The sequence below is a fragment of the Phodopus roborovskii genome, unplaced genomic scaffold (genome assembly GCF_943737965.1).
Source record: "Phodopus roborovskii unplaced genomic scaffold, PHOROB, whole genome shotgun sequence".
Taxonomy (NCBI): domain Eukaryota; kingdom Metazoa; phylum Chordata; class Mammalia; order Rodentia; family Cricetidae; genus Phodopus; species Phodopus roborovskii.
The window spans coordinates 13,469,617-13,484,501 of NW_026126571.1; the positions used below are offsets into that span (position 1 = coordinate 13,469,617).

The window sequence follows — 14,885 nt, forward strand, 5'->3', positions numbered from 1 at the left end:
AAATCTCCAATCTTTTTTATTGAAGAGTAAAATAGCATCTATGGTTCTACTACTGTCCCCCAGAAAATACCAAAATCTTCCAAACATGTAAGATCACTTTTCCTCTGCTCAACAGTCAAAGGGCTTCTCATTTCATCCAGAATGAAAACCAAGCCAGGATCGGTGGTATATGGCTATAATCCTAGAACTTAGGAGGTCGAAGCAGGAAGATCTCTGCAAGTTAGAAACTAGCTTCTACTACACAAACCAACCTAAACACAGTATTAGACTCTGTCTCAAAGCTAAACACAAATAAAAGTAATAAAAACCAAAAGATATGACTCTAACATAAGAAAAGCCACCTCAACCCTAGCCTTTACACTAAAAACTCCACCTCATAACCTGCTTCCAGCTTTCCTTACAGACACTAGTCAATTACCACCTGGGGCCACTAAACATGTTATTCCCACAGGTCTTTGCTCAGTGTCATCTAAGTCAAATGAAGCCTTTACAATCTGCTCTTTTGAAAGCCATAATAAAAGGAGCTGAAGAGAAGACTCAGTAGCTAAGAGCACTGGCTGCTCCTCCATAGGACCTGGGTTCAATTCCCAGTAGCAATATGGCAGCTCACAAATGTCTCTAACTCCAGCTCCCAGGGAATCCAACACCCTTACACAGACACAGCAAAAATGCACAGAAAAAACAAGTCATTTTAGGCTGTTGCACAGTGAAACCCTAGCTCAAAAAGCTGGGGGGGGGGGGGAGTTACCACCATATTAAGGTCCAGATCCCCACCCATTTTTTGGCTTTTTGAGAGACAGGGTTTCTCTGTATTGCTTTGGAGCCTGTCCAAACTTGACCTATAGACCAGGCTGGCCTCAAACTCACAGAGATCCACCTGCTTGTGCCTCCCGGGGACTAAAGGCATGCACCACCACTGACCAGCATGCACCCCACCCCCCCACCCTTTCTTTGCCTAATTTTTTTCTTTGACACATAGTATCCTTTATTGTTTATCTTTCTAGCTAAAGTAAAGATTGCTTGAGGGCAAGAACTGACTTGTCCCTTGCTCTTTTCCTAAGAAGAAAAACGCTACTCAGCTCATAGAATACTTTCAATAAATGCTAAATGATTCAAGTCCTAGACTCAACAACTAATCATAAAGCAATTATAGATGAGCAAAGGTGCTAGTTAAAGCCATTTCCCTAACTATGGATGGCTACTAATATCAAATTTTCTCACTAAACCTTTTATTAAATTTCATTTTCTAAGTGGGCGTTTATAGCACACAACTTTAGTCCCAGCACTGGGGAGGCAGAGGCAGGTGGATCTCTTGTGAGTTTGAGGCTAGCCTGGTCTACAGAGCGAGTTCCAGGACAGGCTCCAAAGCAATACAGAGAAACCCTGTCATGAAAAACTAAAACAAACAAACAAACAAACAAAAAAATCACTTTATAGAAAACAGAGGACAGGAAAAACAATAAAGAAACAGACACATAAAGGCAAAAATAATCCCACAAATTAAATTACTGATCATTTCTGAAAACTCTAACAGTGCAAACATAGCTGTTAAGTGGCTTACACTATAATCACTGTGTCTTTGTTGAATTTTTTCTCTTGAACTGTACTGGAACAATTTGGGGAAACATCTTCACTATCAGAAGACAAATCAATATACTGTATTCCTCTTTGATTTTGGAAACATGATAAACTTGTTTTGCTTTCATTGTCTGGAGATTCTGGAACACTTGAATCTTCTGTAGAAAAACAAAAACAAAAACAAGACATTCTGAGCAAGTCCAAATATGCTCTTATTAATTCCACTCATGTGCTATTATAAAAATCACCAATCTATTCGTCGTTTCTGTTTTAAAACAAAAACAAAAAAACAAAACAAAACAAAAAAAAAAAGCTTCCAACTGGCAAAGAACAAGCCAGGAAGAGCTATGGAGTCATGAAAAGAGGCCCTTAGCCCGAACCAAGTCTAACTGAAGCCTCTTCCCAGCTGAGAAACAAGACTTGCAATACAACCAACACTTCCTTAAGGTCTTTCTCTCTTCCCAACTGTAAACCTGAAGTTTAATACACATCTCACCAGAGATTTACAGTAAAACGTTTAACTCCTTTGTGCAAAGTTAGTGGCTCAGTTTTCTCTTACCTGACTATATATAATCCCACAGATATAGCATGTGATCTCAATTATCAAAAGAGGAATAAAGAGAGGAGGAAAGGATGCCTGAGAAAGTCACAGAATAAGGAAATCGCCAAACCTTCCAAAATCACAGAGTTACTCCTAACCTACCATCATGTTCTGGGGTATGCTTAGGTTCTTTCTACCCGAGCAACTCTCTTTCTCTTGGCCCTCATGCTTAAAAGTGAGTTTTTGAGTCAGAGTTTGAGTCAGGCTAGCCTCAAACTCACATAGATCCACCTGCCTGTCTCCTGAGCGCTGGGATTAAAGGCTGACTTGAAAGTGTCTTTTAATAAACCTCAACTCCAGGTTCATGCTGGAATTATTCTCTATAGGAATACAAGAATGCAGTTGTAGCCAGGCTTTGGTGGCGCATGCCTTTGATCCCAGCACTCGGGAGGCAGAGGCAGAGGCAGGTGGATCTCTGGATTCAAAGCCAGTCTGGTCTGAGGAGTTCCAGGACAGGCTCCGAAGCAATACAGAGAAACCCCGCCTTGAAATCCCACTCCCAAACCCCCCAAAAAGCAGTTGTACCTGAGTCAAGGTGCCAAAACATGTCAGGAATTCCTCAGGCTGTTAGGAGTGACAACCTCCAGCTGCATACTGTCTCCACTACTGCTAACACTACTTTTCTTTGAGAAAAAGTCTCCATAAACTGAAAACTCAGTCTCCCTGGATCCACATGCTTTAGCAACCTAAGTGCTGGGATTACGAGGCATAAACCCCAATATGCCCAGTTTTTCTTTTTTATTATTATCATGTGTTAATCACACATAACAATGTAAGGTTACATCATGACATTTTCACACACATTTGCAACTGTACCCACCAGCACTACCCCTCCCTTACCATTCCACTCCCACTAACCCTCCCCTCTTCCCCACCAAGGGTTTTTGAACACTGAATTTCAATAGGATTACTTACAGAAGCATGCCAGAAAGGTGTGTTTACCCCACGCACAGATACCTTATTAGAGGCTACACAGAAAAAACTGTCACCCCTCCCCCATCAACCATTAACTCCATAATACCATTAATTCCATAATGTACTCAGAGTAGTGAGGCTCCCTTGTCACTAAAGAAAAGAACAAGTTAGTCAATTAGGGCTAGTATGAGATGACTGCACCTCAGTGCTTAGCAAGATGCCAAGAATTCCCAACAGTTTTGTGTTTCATATTTATTGTTTTTCCTGTTGCTGATCACCATGGTAATTCTGGCTTTTGGTGTTATCAATAAAGCCGATCTAAACATTCAAAAGAAAATCTTACAGCTGGAAAGAAGGCTCAGGTGTTAAGAGTCCATACTATTCCTGCAGAGGACCAGTTTGATTCCCAGCATCCACATCAGGTGGCTTACAACCTCCTTTAACCTCCTTTAACTCCAGTTCCGTAGGATCAGGTAACGCTAACCTTTGCAGGAACCTGCACTCACGTGCACATACCCGCCCCATCCCCCACACACATACATACATACATACATACACAGAATTAAAAATAATTTTAAAATTTCAAAGAAAACAAAAAAATAATTGCTACCTCCCACTACTGATACTCAGGAAGAGTGATAACCACCATATTGACCCCACTAGCCTCCAATGAAGAGTTCTAATAAAATGGTCACTCAGATAGTCCTGGCTAAAGTAAATAGGTCATGAACACATCCAACACTCGTGAGTCTGAGAAAAGGTTGGTAGGGATGAGTAGAGAGGGATTGATAAGGCTGAGTGGCGGATGAGAAGGTGGGAGAGAGTAATCAGTATATATTACATAGATGTATGAAAATGTCAAAAAATACTTTTAAAAAATTTAAATAATAATAATTGCATTAACTACTTCCTTAGTCATTATCAAGCCCTCAACCATAATAAATAATCCTGTAGGATACAGTTTACAGTAGAGAATAAAAAAAGCATCTCCTGCTACATGCTAAGAAAGGAGCAGCTCTATTCTGCAAGTCTAAATTAGCGTATTCTAAGACTCCAGAACCATGGTAACTGTCATTATAATCATTCCTTTATTCTCCATGCAGTGCTAGGGACTGAAAAATGCCACACACAGGAAAACTACCTTGGAGCTTTATCTTATCCCCAGCAATCATACAGTACATGAACAATATTTGCAAATCAAATTAACCAAATGCTTCATTTATCTGTGCAAAAAGTCACGCTTCAGTTGTACAGGCAGAGATAGGAGTATTTTTCCAACCTTCTATGAGTAGTTCTTGATACTAAATCCAAACAGTTCCTTTCTCAAATGTATTACAACATACATGTGGAGGTTAGTGGAAAACTTTTGGGAGTCTTTTCCTATCATGAGTCCTGGTGAACTCAGGTCAGTGTGGCAGCAATTTCCTTAGCCATCTGAGTTATCGTGCTGGTGGTCTTATATTAAAAGTCAGATGCTATATGGAATCTGAAACTATCTGACCAAAAAACTGCATTAAAGCCACTGGTTTCTAGGTAGTACCATTTTCTCTGGTGGGTTTTGTTTGCTGACAGTGAGCAGAGGCTCAGATGACTTTCTGGCTCCATGGTAGTGGCAAAAACAGGCAGCTCTTTAAAGAGACCCCACTACCAAACACTTATATGTTTATGAGCAGTGGGCAGCATGCTACTTGGTAGCAGCTGAACCCAACAGCTTCCCAGAGTTGGGGCGCTAAGCTTAACTCTTGCTGGTACCTCAGCCATGAAGCTAGGCTCTCAGAAAGCCGAATGGGGTAGAGCCAGCTGCCAAAATCACTGCTTTAGTCCTAGCCACTCTTGAGTTCTAGCCATGCAGCTTAGCAGTTTAAAGGTTTATGTGATCAGAAAAAGATAATTATGCAGTAAAGATAGATTCAGATGAAAAAAATAACCTCTAGCTGGTTTACAGTATGTTTAAAAATATACATAAGCTTGGGAGAGACAAACCAAAGAGCATATACAGTCAGAGATAAAAAATATAGTTTTAAAATAATAAAGTCCTTAAAAAGTGAGTAAAGTACTATTACAAGAAAAAAAAGCCATGTGATGATGGGAAATACAGACAGTCTGGATCCTGTACCTTACTGTGTTGTCTTTGAATTTTTTGGATGCTAAGAGACACTGGATCAGGAAACTGCTAGTCTGGGTAGTGGTAGAACATGCCTTTAAAGTCCCAGCACTCAGCACTCGGGAGGCAGACGCAGGCTGATCTCTTTGAGTTCGAGGCCAGCCTGGTCTACAGAGCTAGTTCCAGAACAGACTCCAAACAAAGAAATCCTGTCCCAAACAAACAAAACTGCTAGATTCAACAAACCTATTATGTTTTTAAATATCTTGACATCAAAATTTAAGGTGCTGGGGAAGGGATTTTGCCTTTATTTCCATAGGAAATGAAAGGTAGATTCATTCAAAACTAAAGATCAGGTCTGCTAGATAGAAGATGACCCCCAAAAAATCCTGGCTACAAACATAAAGAAATAAACCTAAAACAATTACAAGACATATGCTGTATTTTACCAGCTCAAACACATAAAACAAACAAAAATCATCTTCAACTGACTTGTATACAATGCCCAATCTATATTTGTACTAATGCAAATATGTATGTTACCTTTAAAATTTTATGTATTTTAAAGCAAGGGGAACAGACACCAGTGAATAGGGATGACTCTCATGATCCATCATCTAAAACAGCTTCCAGGCTGCTGAGATAATCCAGCCTCACAGAATACTACAGGAAAGACCTAACAATTATCCTGATTTTCAAGATTCATCCAAAGATTAGTAGCATCCCCCAATCAACAACCAACTCCAGCTCCAGACAATTCAATGCTCTCCCTCTTCTAGCACCTGCATGCAAACGGTGCATGTACATACATTTTGGTGTACAGACACACACACACACACACACACACACACACACACACACACACTTACTTTTCTAAAAACTTTTCTAAAAGAACAAAGTTGAACATGCAGCAATAATAGCCCCAATACTCACAATCAGAGGTTGTGGCAGGAGGATCTTAAGTTTGAGGCCAAGCTGGTATATACAGTAAAGCCCTGTCAAAATACCAAAATAGACAAAAAGGACAGCTAGAATATAAAAACAATCCACAGCAAACTGGAAATCTTAATTTGAATGATACAAGAGGAAAATCATTTTACTAGTAGACAATTCGGAATGCTCTCTCTCTCTGGGGAAAGCTGGGAGGGGGTGGAAAAGATGAGTATGCTAAATACATGACTGAAAAGCCATTTCTACTATCATATTCCAAGATGAAACGTCAATAAAGAATCATTTCAGCTTTAAGCCAAAGGAGGAAATAAAATGAGTAAAGGGCTGGTACACAGCTAAATGGTAAAGTTCTTGTCTAGCATGTGTAAAGCATGTGCGAAACTAGTAACTGGCCAACAGCTTTATACACAGTTTCTGTGTGTTATTTAGGGCTGGTGCAGCTGTAGGACCAGGCCGGCAGGAAAACATGATCGTAACAGAGCTCCTTTGTCTTGGACCCCTTGGTATACAAATGTACAAGAGCATAGATCCTCATGTAACCCAGGGTGGATGAGAATGACCTAAACTCTGATCCTCCTACCTCTAACCTGATCCATAACCCCAGCTATTTGTTAATGGATAAACTTGAGTCTGTTCCAATTTCTCTTGTCTTTCTCATTAAGAAATGGCTTCTACAGCTGGATGTAATGGTGAAGGCCTTTAATACCAGCACTCAAGGTAGCAGCAGGGGGATCTCTAGGAGTTTAAGGCCTACTTGGTCTACATAGTGAGTCCCAGACAGCCAATCTCCAAAGAAATAAAAATACAGTAAAATAAATAGCTTATGGGGAAGTAAAGAAGACTCAGCAGTTAAAAGCACTGGCTACTCTAAACAGAGGGCCAAGCAAGGTTCAATTCGTAGCACCTAAAAAGCATTTCATTACTGCAACTCCAACTCCAGGGAATCTAATGCCTCCACAGTACCAGGTAAACTTGTGGTGCACAAGCATATATACAGGCAAAACACACCTCTACATACAATAATTTTTAATTATTAAAAAGATATGGTTTATGTTTTGTATGTTTTGTGTTGTGGACGGAAAAGAAAATGCTTAGTGGATACAAAGTGTCCTGGACTTTCTTATATTTAGATTTTGTTATTTTTTTTAATGCATATGAGTGTTTGCCTGCTTGTACATATATACAGCATGTATGTGACTGATACTCCAAGAGGCCAGAAGAGGGTGTCCATATCCCTTGGAAATGGTTGTCATTTGGGTGCTTGGAACCTAACCCAGGTTTTCTGCAGGAGCATCATGCTCTCTTAATCATTGAGCCATCACTCCAGTCCTTGAACTTTTTTTTAATCCCTATTACCTAAATTAGAAAAAAAAAAAAAAAATCAGAAACAGATGAAACTATGCCATCTTGCTGTGCTGCTGTGCAGTGTGAATGAAAAAGAATGATAAATAGTTTTGTGTACGATCAGTTTGTTTTATTTAGTATAGTACTTAAAATTCCACTATTAGGAATTCTAGATTCATGTGTTGCTCTCCTCAATCCAAAGCAGTGAGCTAAGTCTAACCTTCATCTTTTGTCCATAGACCACACAGCAGATGTTAATTTCTGTGTTGTGAAAGTAACTGGTGAATAATTTTAAGCCTCTGTTAATCATATTATATTGGATGTGTGCCACCACTTCTTCTGTATTACATTTCTTACTTTATGCTAACTAAACCTCTTTAACAGATAACAAGACACATCACACCTGTTTCAAGGCAACATGTATTTTCAAGACTTTCATCCATGAAGATTCTGTTTATAGTCTACTCTAAAGGTTATTTCTTTGAGACTTTTCCCATGATCTTTCTTGAAAATAGTGTAAGAGCTTACTGTATTTCTCCCCCTTCAATTCCTCCACCAACATAAATACTACACAACATTACAACACTGATTGTTATGAATCTATGATTTAGATCCAATCTTACTTTTAGCATTTTTCCTATCATGATTACCATATGGTACACATTTTCTCTCTAACATACAAAAAAAAAAAAAAAACCCCACAGGAAACTTCTTTTATCTACCATCAATTTAACCCCTCCAAACCCAGTGTGCTAACGACATCAAAAAATATAAAGTGTAAATATTGATAATTTGGACACTCAGCAAAAAATCAGTTTGAGGGGCTAAGGTTGTAGATCCCTGGCAGAGCCCATCCCTGTGATTTTTAATGCCAATTCTGTACAATAAATTAAATAAAAAGATCAAGACCCATTAATTAACTCAACACCTTCAACTCCAAAAGATAAGAGTGCTAAACAATGTTCATGAGGTTATATAGCTCCATGTTAAATGCTTGCACGGCAAGCATAAAGCCGAAGAGGGGAAGGGGCAATGGAAAGAGGGGAAGAGCAGGCAGGGAGAGGGTGGTGGGAGAGGAGAGAGCATGCTTATATACACAAATAAGGAAACAAATACATAAATGTCTAGGGAAAAAAGACAAGGCATGATAAAGGTCTGTAATCCCAGCATTCGGAAGGAGTAGGCAGGATGATCGAGAAATTCAAGATATTTGGATCACTCTTAACTTGAACTCAAGGCCAGCCTGGTCTAAAATTTCAGGGCAGCCAGAAATTATAAAGACCCTGTCTCAAACAAAAACAAAAGGAAAGAAAACAAATCACTAAGATTGGGGCTACAGAGATAGCTCAAAGTTCTGTTCTCCAAGATTATGCAAGTAAGTTCAAGTCCCAGCAACCATATTAGGCGCTCACAACCACCTGGCATTCTAGTTCCAGGGGATCTGATACCTCTGGCCTCTGCCTGCTTCCCTCTCTTTCTTTCCCTCCCCCTGCCCCCCCCCACACTCAGATACTCAGATGATGATCATTCTTTAAAAAAATAAAAAAATTAAGCAAAACCACATTCTGATTGGAAAAGGTATTGTAATACAATCTTTTTGTTTTGCTTCATTTTTGACAGTGCTGGGGACCAAACCTCATGCATGCTAGGCAAGTACCTTGGCCCTGGAAGAAGCAATTAAATTTTTCACATATTAAAAAACCGAGGGAGATGGCTCAGAGGTCAAAAGGACTTGCTGTTTTTTCACTTCCCACCATCCACGTGAGGCTAACACAGACATGTAACTGTCCAGACAGATGCAGATGATCCATGGATCATACATCCACATTTACAGGCAAAACAGAAAAAATAAAAGAGGTGGAGCCGGGTGGTACACATCTTTAATCCCAGCACTCGGGAGGCAGAGGCAGACTGATCTCTGTGAGACCAGCCTGATCTACAAGAGCTAGTTCCAGGACAGCCTCCAAAACCACAGAGAAACCCTGTCTTCTTGAAAAACAAAAAAACAAAAAAACAAAAAAAAAAAAAAAAAAAGAAAGAGAGAGGATGGTGAGATGGCTTAGCAGATGAAGGAGCCAATTTAAATCCTCAAGACCCACATGAAAGGAGCCAGTTCCAACAAACTGTACTCCAACCTCCAAACACAATGCCCACACAGCCCAACAATAACTTGTTTATTTTAAAAAAGCACAAAATGCACATTAGTATTGATAAATAACTAAAACATTGCATGAAATCAGAGATGAGACTTAAAAAGTGTCACCCAATGGCCACTTAAGTAAAATGAAGCAGATGCTTCAATGCACAAAAAATGTCCTACCTACACCCAATTCTTTCTCAACCCAATGAAGCCTAAATCCTGAAGCCCCATATGGCGACCCACAGCTCTGCTGAGCAACCAGGAGGCATGTATGTCAGAGGCAAGAACACATGTACAAGCTCAGCCTCTGCTACACAAAAGATGCTGTCTCAAAAATAAACAAACAGCAGCAGGATGGGGTAGCACACACCTTAACCTCATAGAGGCATGCAGATCTATAATCTGTGGGGCCAGCCTGATCTACAGTTTCAGGCAGCCAAGGTTACACGAGGAAACCATGTCTCAAAAAATAAACACAGAAATAAACACAGTGGGGGGGGGGCAGGGAGAGGGAAAGAAAGAGAGGGAAGCAGGCAGAGGCCAGCCTGGGCTATCTTAAAAAACTGAGTATATCAGTCCAGTGTGGTTGTGAGTACACACCTTTAATAGCCAGCACTAGGGAGGCAGAGGCAGGCAGATCTCTGAGTTCCAGGACAGCCAGTCAGTGCGACAGAGAAACCCTGTCTAGATCAATAAATAAATAAAATGAAAAATTAAAAAACAGGTATGACTACTGGAAAATTACCTGGATATCAGACATTACATTCATACATGCAGCATTTTCATACAATTCAAATATAAGATAAAAAACAAAAATGTTAATCCTGTGCTCCATATCTTTCAGTTAAAGCAAAACCTTTGAAATCATACTCTTAATCCAACACATTTCAATTACATCCAATCTTTAAAATATTATCCTGGTTTGCTGGGAGTACTGCCCAACACATGGGAGGCTGAAGCAGTGGAAGGCCAGTTTCCACTATCAAATTCAAGGCCAACCTGGGATAGATAAGACCCTGTCCCAAGGGGGGGGGGGGGGTGAGACCTGTAAATAATCTGCCATTAATGCTACATTGCAGAGAAAAAGTGGCAAACAAAAAGATACAGGAATGTTTTACTGTTTCTATTGCTGAGCTGAAAGACTATGACCAAAAACCAAGTTGGGGAGGACAGAGTTTATTTGGCTTACACTTCCACATAGCTGTTCATCATTAAAGGAAGGCAGGACATGAACTGGAACAGCACAGGGAACTAGAGGCAGGAGCTGATGTAGAGGACATTGACTGACGGGTGCTGCATACTGGACTGTTCCTCATAGCTCAACTTGCTTTGGTTTGTTTTTGCTTTTTTTGTTGTCTAATTGGGTTGTTTTATTTTTTCAAGACAGGGTTTCTCTGTGGCTTTGAAGGATGTCCTGGAAATAGCTCTTGTAGACCAGGCTGGTGTCAGAACTCAGAGATCTGCCTACCTCTGCCTCCCCAGTGCTGGAATTAAAGGTGTGTGCCACTAATGCCCGGCTCAACTTGCTTTCTTAAAGAACCCAGAACCATTAGTCCACATCAATCATTAAACTTAAATAATGCCCTACAAGCTCGCCTACAGCCTGGTCTACACAGCATTTTCTTAACTGAGGTTCCTTCCTCCCACATGACTTTTATCTTATGCCCAGTGGACATAAAAGCATCAAAACAATGGGTGAAAATGCATGCTAAGAGTCTTTCTGGCCACGCTAATTTAAAAGCTCTTAAAATACTGTTTGCCTGGGGCTGGAGGCATGGCTCAGAGATTAAGAGCACTGGCTACTCTTCCAGAGGTCCCAAGTTCAATTCCCAGCAACCACATAGTGGCTCATAACCATCTATGATGAGATATGGTGCCCTCTTCAGGTGTGTAGTCCATACATACAAGTGGGCAGAACACTATATAGATAATAAGTAAATCTTAAAAAAAAAAAAACAGCTGGACAAAGCAGCCCTACAGACTACAGCCAGGATTTCTGAATCTTCTTCGAATCCCCCATGACAGCGCCCCTTACCAGCAGGAAGTAGTTTGGAAAGAACGACGCCCAAATTCCCAAATATTGTGTATAAATGTTTGTTTTCATTTAATTGGACTTTGTTATATAAAATAAAATATAATTTAAAAAAGAAAGAAATACTGTTTGCCATTAAAAATAAGCTGGGCGTTGGTGGCGAATGCCTTTAGTCCCAGGACTTGGGAGGCAGAAGCAGGACGATCTCTGTGAGTTAAAGACCAGCCTGGTCTACAAAGCTAGTTCCAGGACAGGCACCCAAGCAACACAGAGAAATTCTGACTTGAAAAGAAAAAAAAAAAAAATATTTATAACATCACCATCACATTCATAAGAAACTAATATAGCCAAGTAGTGGTGATACATGCCTTGGATGCCTTGGGAGGCAGAGATAAGCAGAGATCTCTTGAGTTCCAAGACAGACTGGTTCACAAGAGCAAGTTCCAAGTCAGGGCTACACAGAAAGTCTACCTCAAAAAAAAAAAAAAGGAAAACTTTCCAATATGGTTTGTGTTTGATTTTGTAATATAGTCCACTAAGCCCCTTAAAATTTAACCTCCCTGAGTCTCCTTTCCAAAGATGTGATTATTTACCTTACAGAATTATTAAGTGCCATAATGAGAAGCACTCAACACTATACTCACCTCCCCCCAAAAAAATTCAGTGTGCAGAATATTTTGAGTTAACTGGGCTAGCAAATAAAGGTTCTTGACCCACAAATCTGGATGGTTCTCCATGATGTAAAGAAAACTAATTTCTCAAATTGTCCTCTGACCTCCACAACATGCTAAGTTACATCCTTGTTCCAAAACCTTCATTTTTGGCTTACTCTCTTCAGTTGCTTGTACATAAAACCTTCGACAACTGATTTAAAATGTTTTATTTACCAAGAATTAACAAAAACTGTTCAAGTGAATTCTAGAGATTTCCAGGAAGTCAGTTGGAAGCAGTACTTAATCTTCGGTTGAACATAGACATCACCTTTTGACAGAGTTTCTGTTAACAGTCCCAGCTGTCCTGGAAGTCACTTTGTAGACCAGGTTGGCCTTGACCCCACTCACTGAGAGCTGCCTGCCTCTGCCTCCCAAGTGCTACGATTAAAGGCAGGTGCCTCCACCCACCTGCTCGCTCCCAGCTAGACATTATCTGTAAGTATCTCATGCCTCTAGCTCAGAGATAAAAGAATCAGAGTTGGGTCAAGCCAGGAACTATGGCTTTTGAGTTCACGGCCATATTGGGCTACCCAGTGAGTAGCAAGCAAGAAGCACTCAACTCCACAGCCAAGAACCGTTTCAAAAAACCAGGAGAAGATGCCAAGGGTGGCGACACGTGGCTGTAATCCCAGCACTGGGGAGGCAGAGACTGGAAGATCTAAATTTCAAAGCCACCCAGGCTAAATCGTTAAGTTGGACAGAAGATCAAAGCTACACAAGCAGATCCTGTCTCAAGCAAAAAGAGGCAAGGGAGGAAAATCTAAAAGGACTTTAGAATGAATGAAAACCTGTAATCAAATTAATACCCTCCAAGTCTGCCACTGGATAGGCCTGCCTACATTGCTCTCTGCGTAGAAATTTTGACCTAAGACTCGGGGAAACTGGGCCTTCGGCGTCCATCATTATGCTGTATTCCAAGAACTCCTACAAGTGAAGTAACAATGGAGGGCATGCTCGGTTGGCAGGTACTTGGTGCCAGCGCCGGTACCCATGCTAGCTGTACTTCAAAGGGCAAAATCAGAGGCAATGTATCAGTCTGTGTGATATTACAATCCTTCTTGCCTGTCACCTCTGGCTGCTGTACCAGCTCGAAACATTTTAACTCACCTGTTTTCTCAGTTACATCTGAGTCTGGGGTGTTTGCCCTGCTAACTTCCCCTTCAGCATTCTCCTCTTCAGCACTAAGAGAGATGGGTGATGAAGGGCCGGGCTGGGAGGGCTGAGGGGCTGCTTCGGGAGCTTCCTCACTCTTAATCCTTTTCTCAAAGCGAAAACGGTCCAAGTTGAATAGATTCATAGTGACTGAAACCACCTCCCTGAGGGGGCTGACAGCTTTCAATGAACTAGCTGCAGGGAAGGAACAAAAACAAACAAAAAAACAAAAAAAAAAAATAAACAAAACCGGGGATGAGGCCGTGGAAGCAAGGAACAACACAAAGCCACCACTCTGGGCTCCGAGAGAAAGGGGGTCGGTCGGCACGGGCCGGCCGGGGCCCGGATCCGGCTGCGCTTTGTTAGGCCGTACGGAGGCGGCGGCGGCGGACAGGCGTCCCCGCCAAATGCCCGCCGCGCCCCCGCGCCGTCACCGCCGCCGCCGCCCCCGGCCCGCGCGGTCCCACGAGCCGCCCCCGGCGGTCCTCACCCGGGCCCGCAGAGGCGCGCGCGCGCCCGCCCGCCTTCCCGCCGCGTCGCCCGCCGCCGCCAACACACAGCCCGCCAGGCCCGCGCCACCGCCGCGGGGACACAAAGGGCCGAGCGGGGAGCGGCGCTGCGCCCGGAAGTAGACGCGGCGAGGCCCCAGCTAGGAGGAAGCGGACGTGCCCGCTCGCCCGCCCGTCCGCCCGCACGCACGCACGCACGCACGCACTCACAGCCTCGCGAGCTCCTCGCTGTAACAAAGGTGGGAGACAACAGAATAATTCCTGGCGGGAGGCGACGGTAGCCTGGCCGGGACCTTCCGAGGGAGAGGCAGCGCCGAGCAGGCCACGAGCGCGCAGTGATGACGCAACACGCAGCCCGGGCCCTCGGCTTCCAGGCGCGGCGGGGGGTGGGGGGGGAATGTCTGAGCGCGCTGTTGTCATGGTAACCAGTATCTACCTCTGCTACGTTCTAAGGGTGTGATTGTTCCTCCGTTCCATTTCTCCACGCTCGCTAGCTAGCTACGCCGCAGCCAGGCCGAACAATAACAGCCCGGGGACAAATACAAATGGCGTCGTAATGTATAACCGATATGTAGCTTCTATGCTGTGCCCCACAGTGTCAGGTAGGCGGTGTAATTTTTCACTACAATTCTGTTTGTCATTCTGGACCCGACAGTGTTGTGATTGTGTGTCCGCAATCATTGTAAGGTAATTAAAAAAAAAAAAAAAATGAGGCCTGGCTAGCGGGATGGCTAAGCCAGTAAAGGTGCTTGCTGCTAAGCTTGATGAGCCTGAATTCGATCACCTAGACCCATACAGTGAAAGGAGAGAACCAGTTGCAAAGGGTGTCCTCTGACTTCCACATGT

General features: G+C 42.3%; 1 protein-coding gene across 1 annotated transcript in view; it reads right to left on the reverse strand.

Moving 5' to 3' along the window:
• The window catches only part of Smarcad1 (SWI/SNF-related, matrix-associated actin-dependent regulator of chromatin, subfamily a, containing DEAD/H box 1), a 58,255-nt gene extending 44,070 nt beyond the window's left edge, over window positions 1-14,185 (reverse strand). The window contains exons 1-3 of the mRNA XM_051203181.1: window positions 14,021-14,185; window positions 13,486-13,725; window positions 1,562-1,736 (exon numbers count right to left, since the gene is read on the reverse strand). Coding sequence (XP_051059138.1) covers window positions 1,562-1,736; window positions 13,486-13,675 — 365 coding nt within the window. The 5' untranslated portion in view covers window positions 13,676-13,725; window positions 14,021-14,185. The remainder of the gene's footprint in view (window positions 1-1,561; window positions 1,737-13,485; window positions 13,726-14,020) is intronic.
• Between the last annotated feature and the right edge of the window lie 700 nt (window positions 14,186-14,885).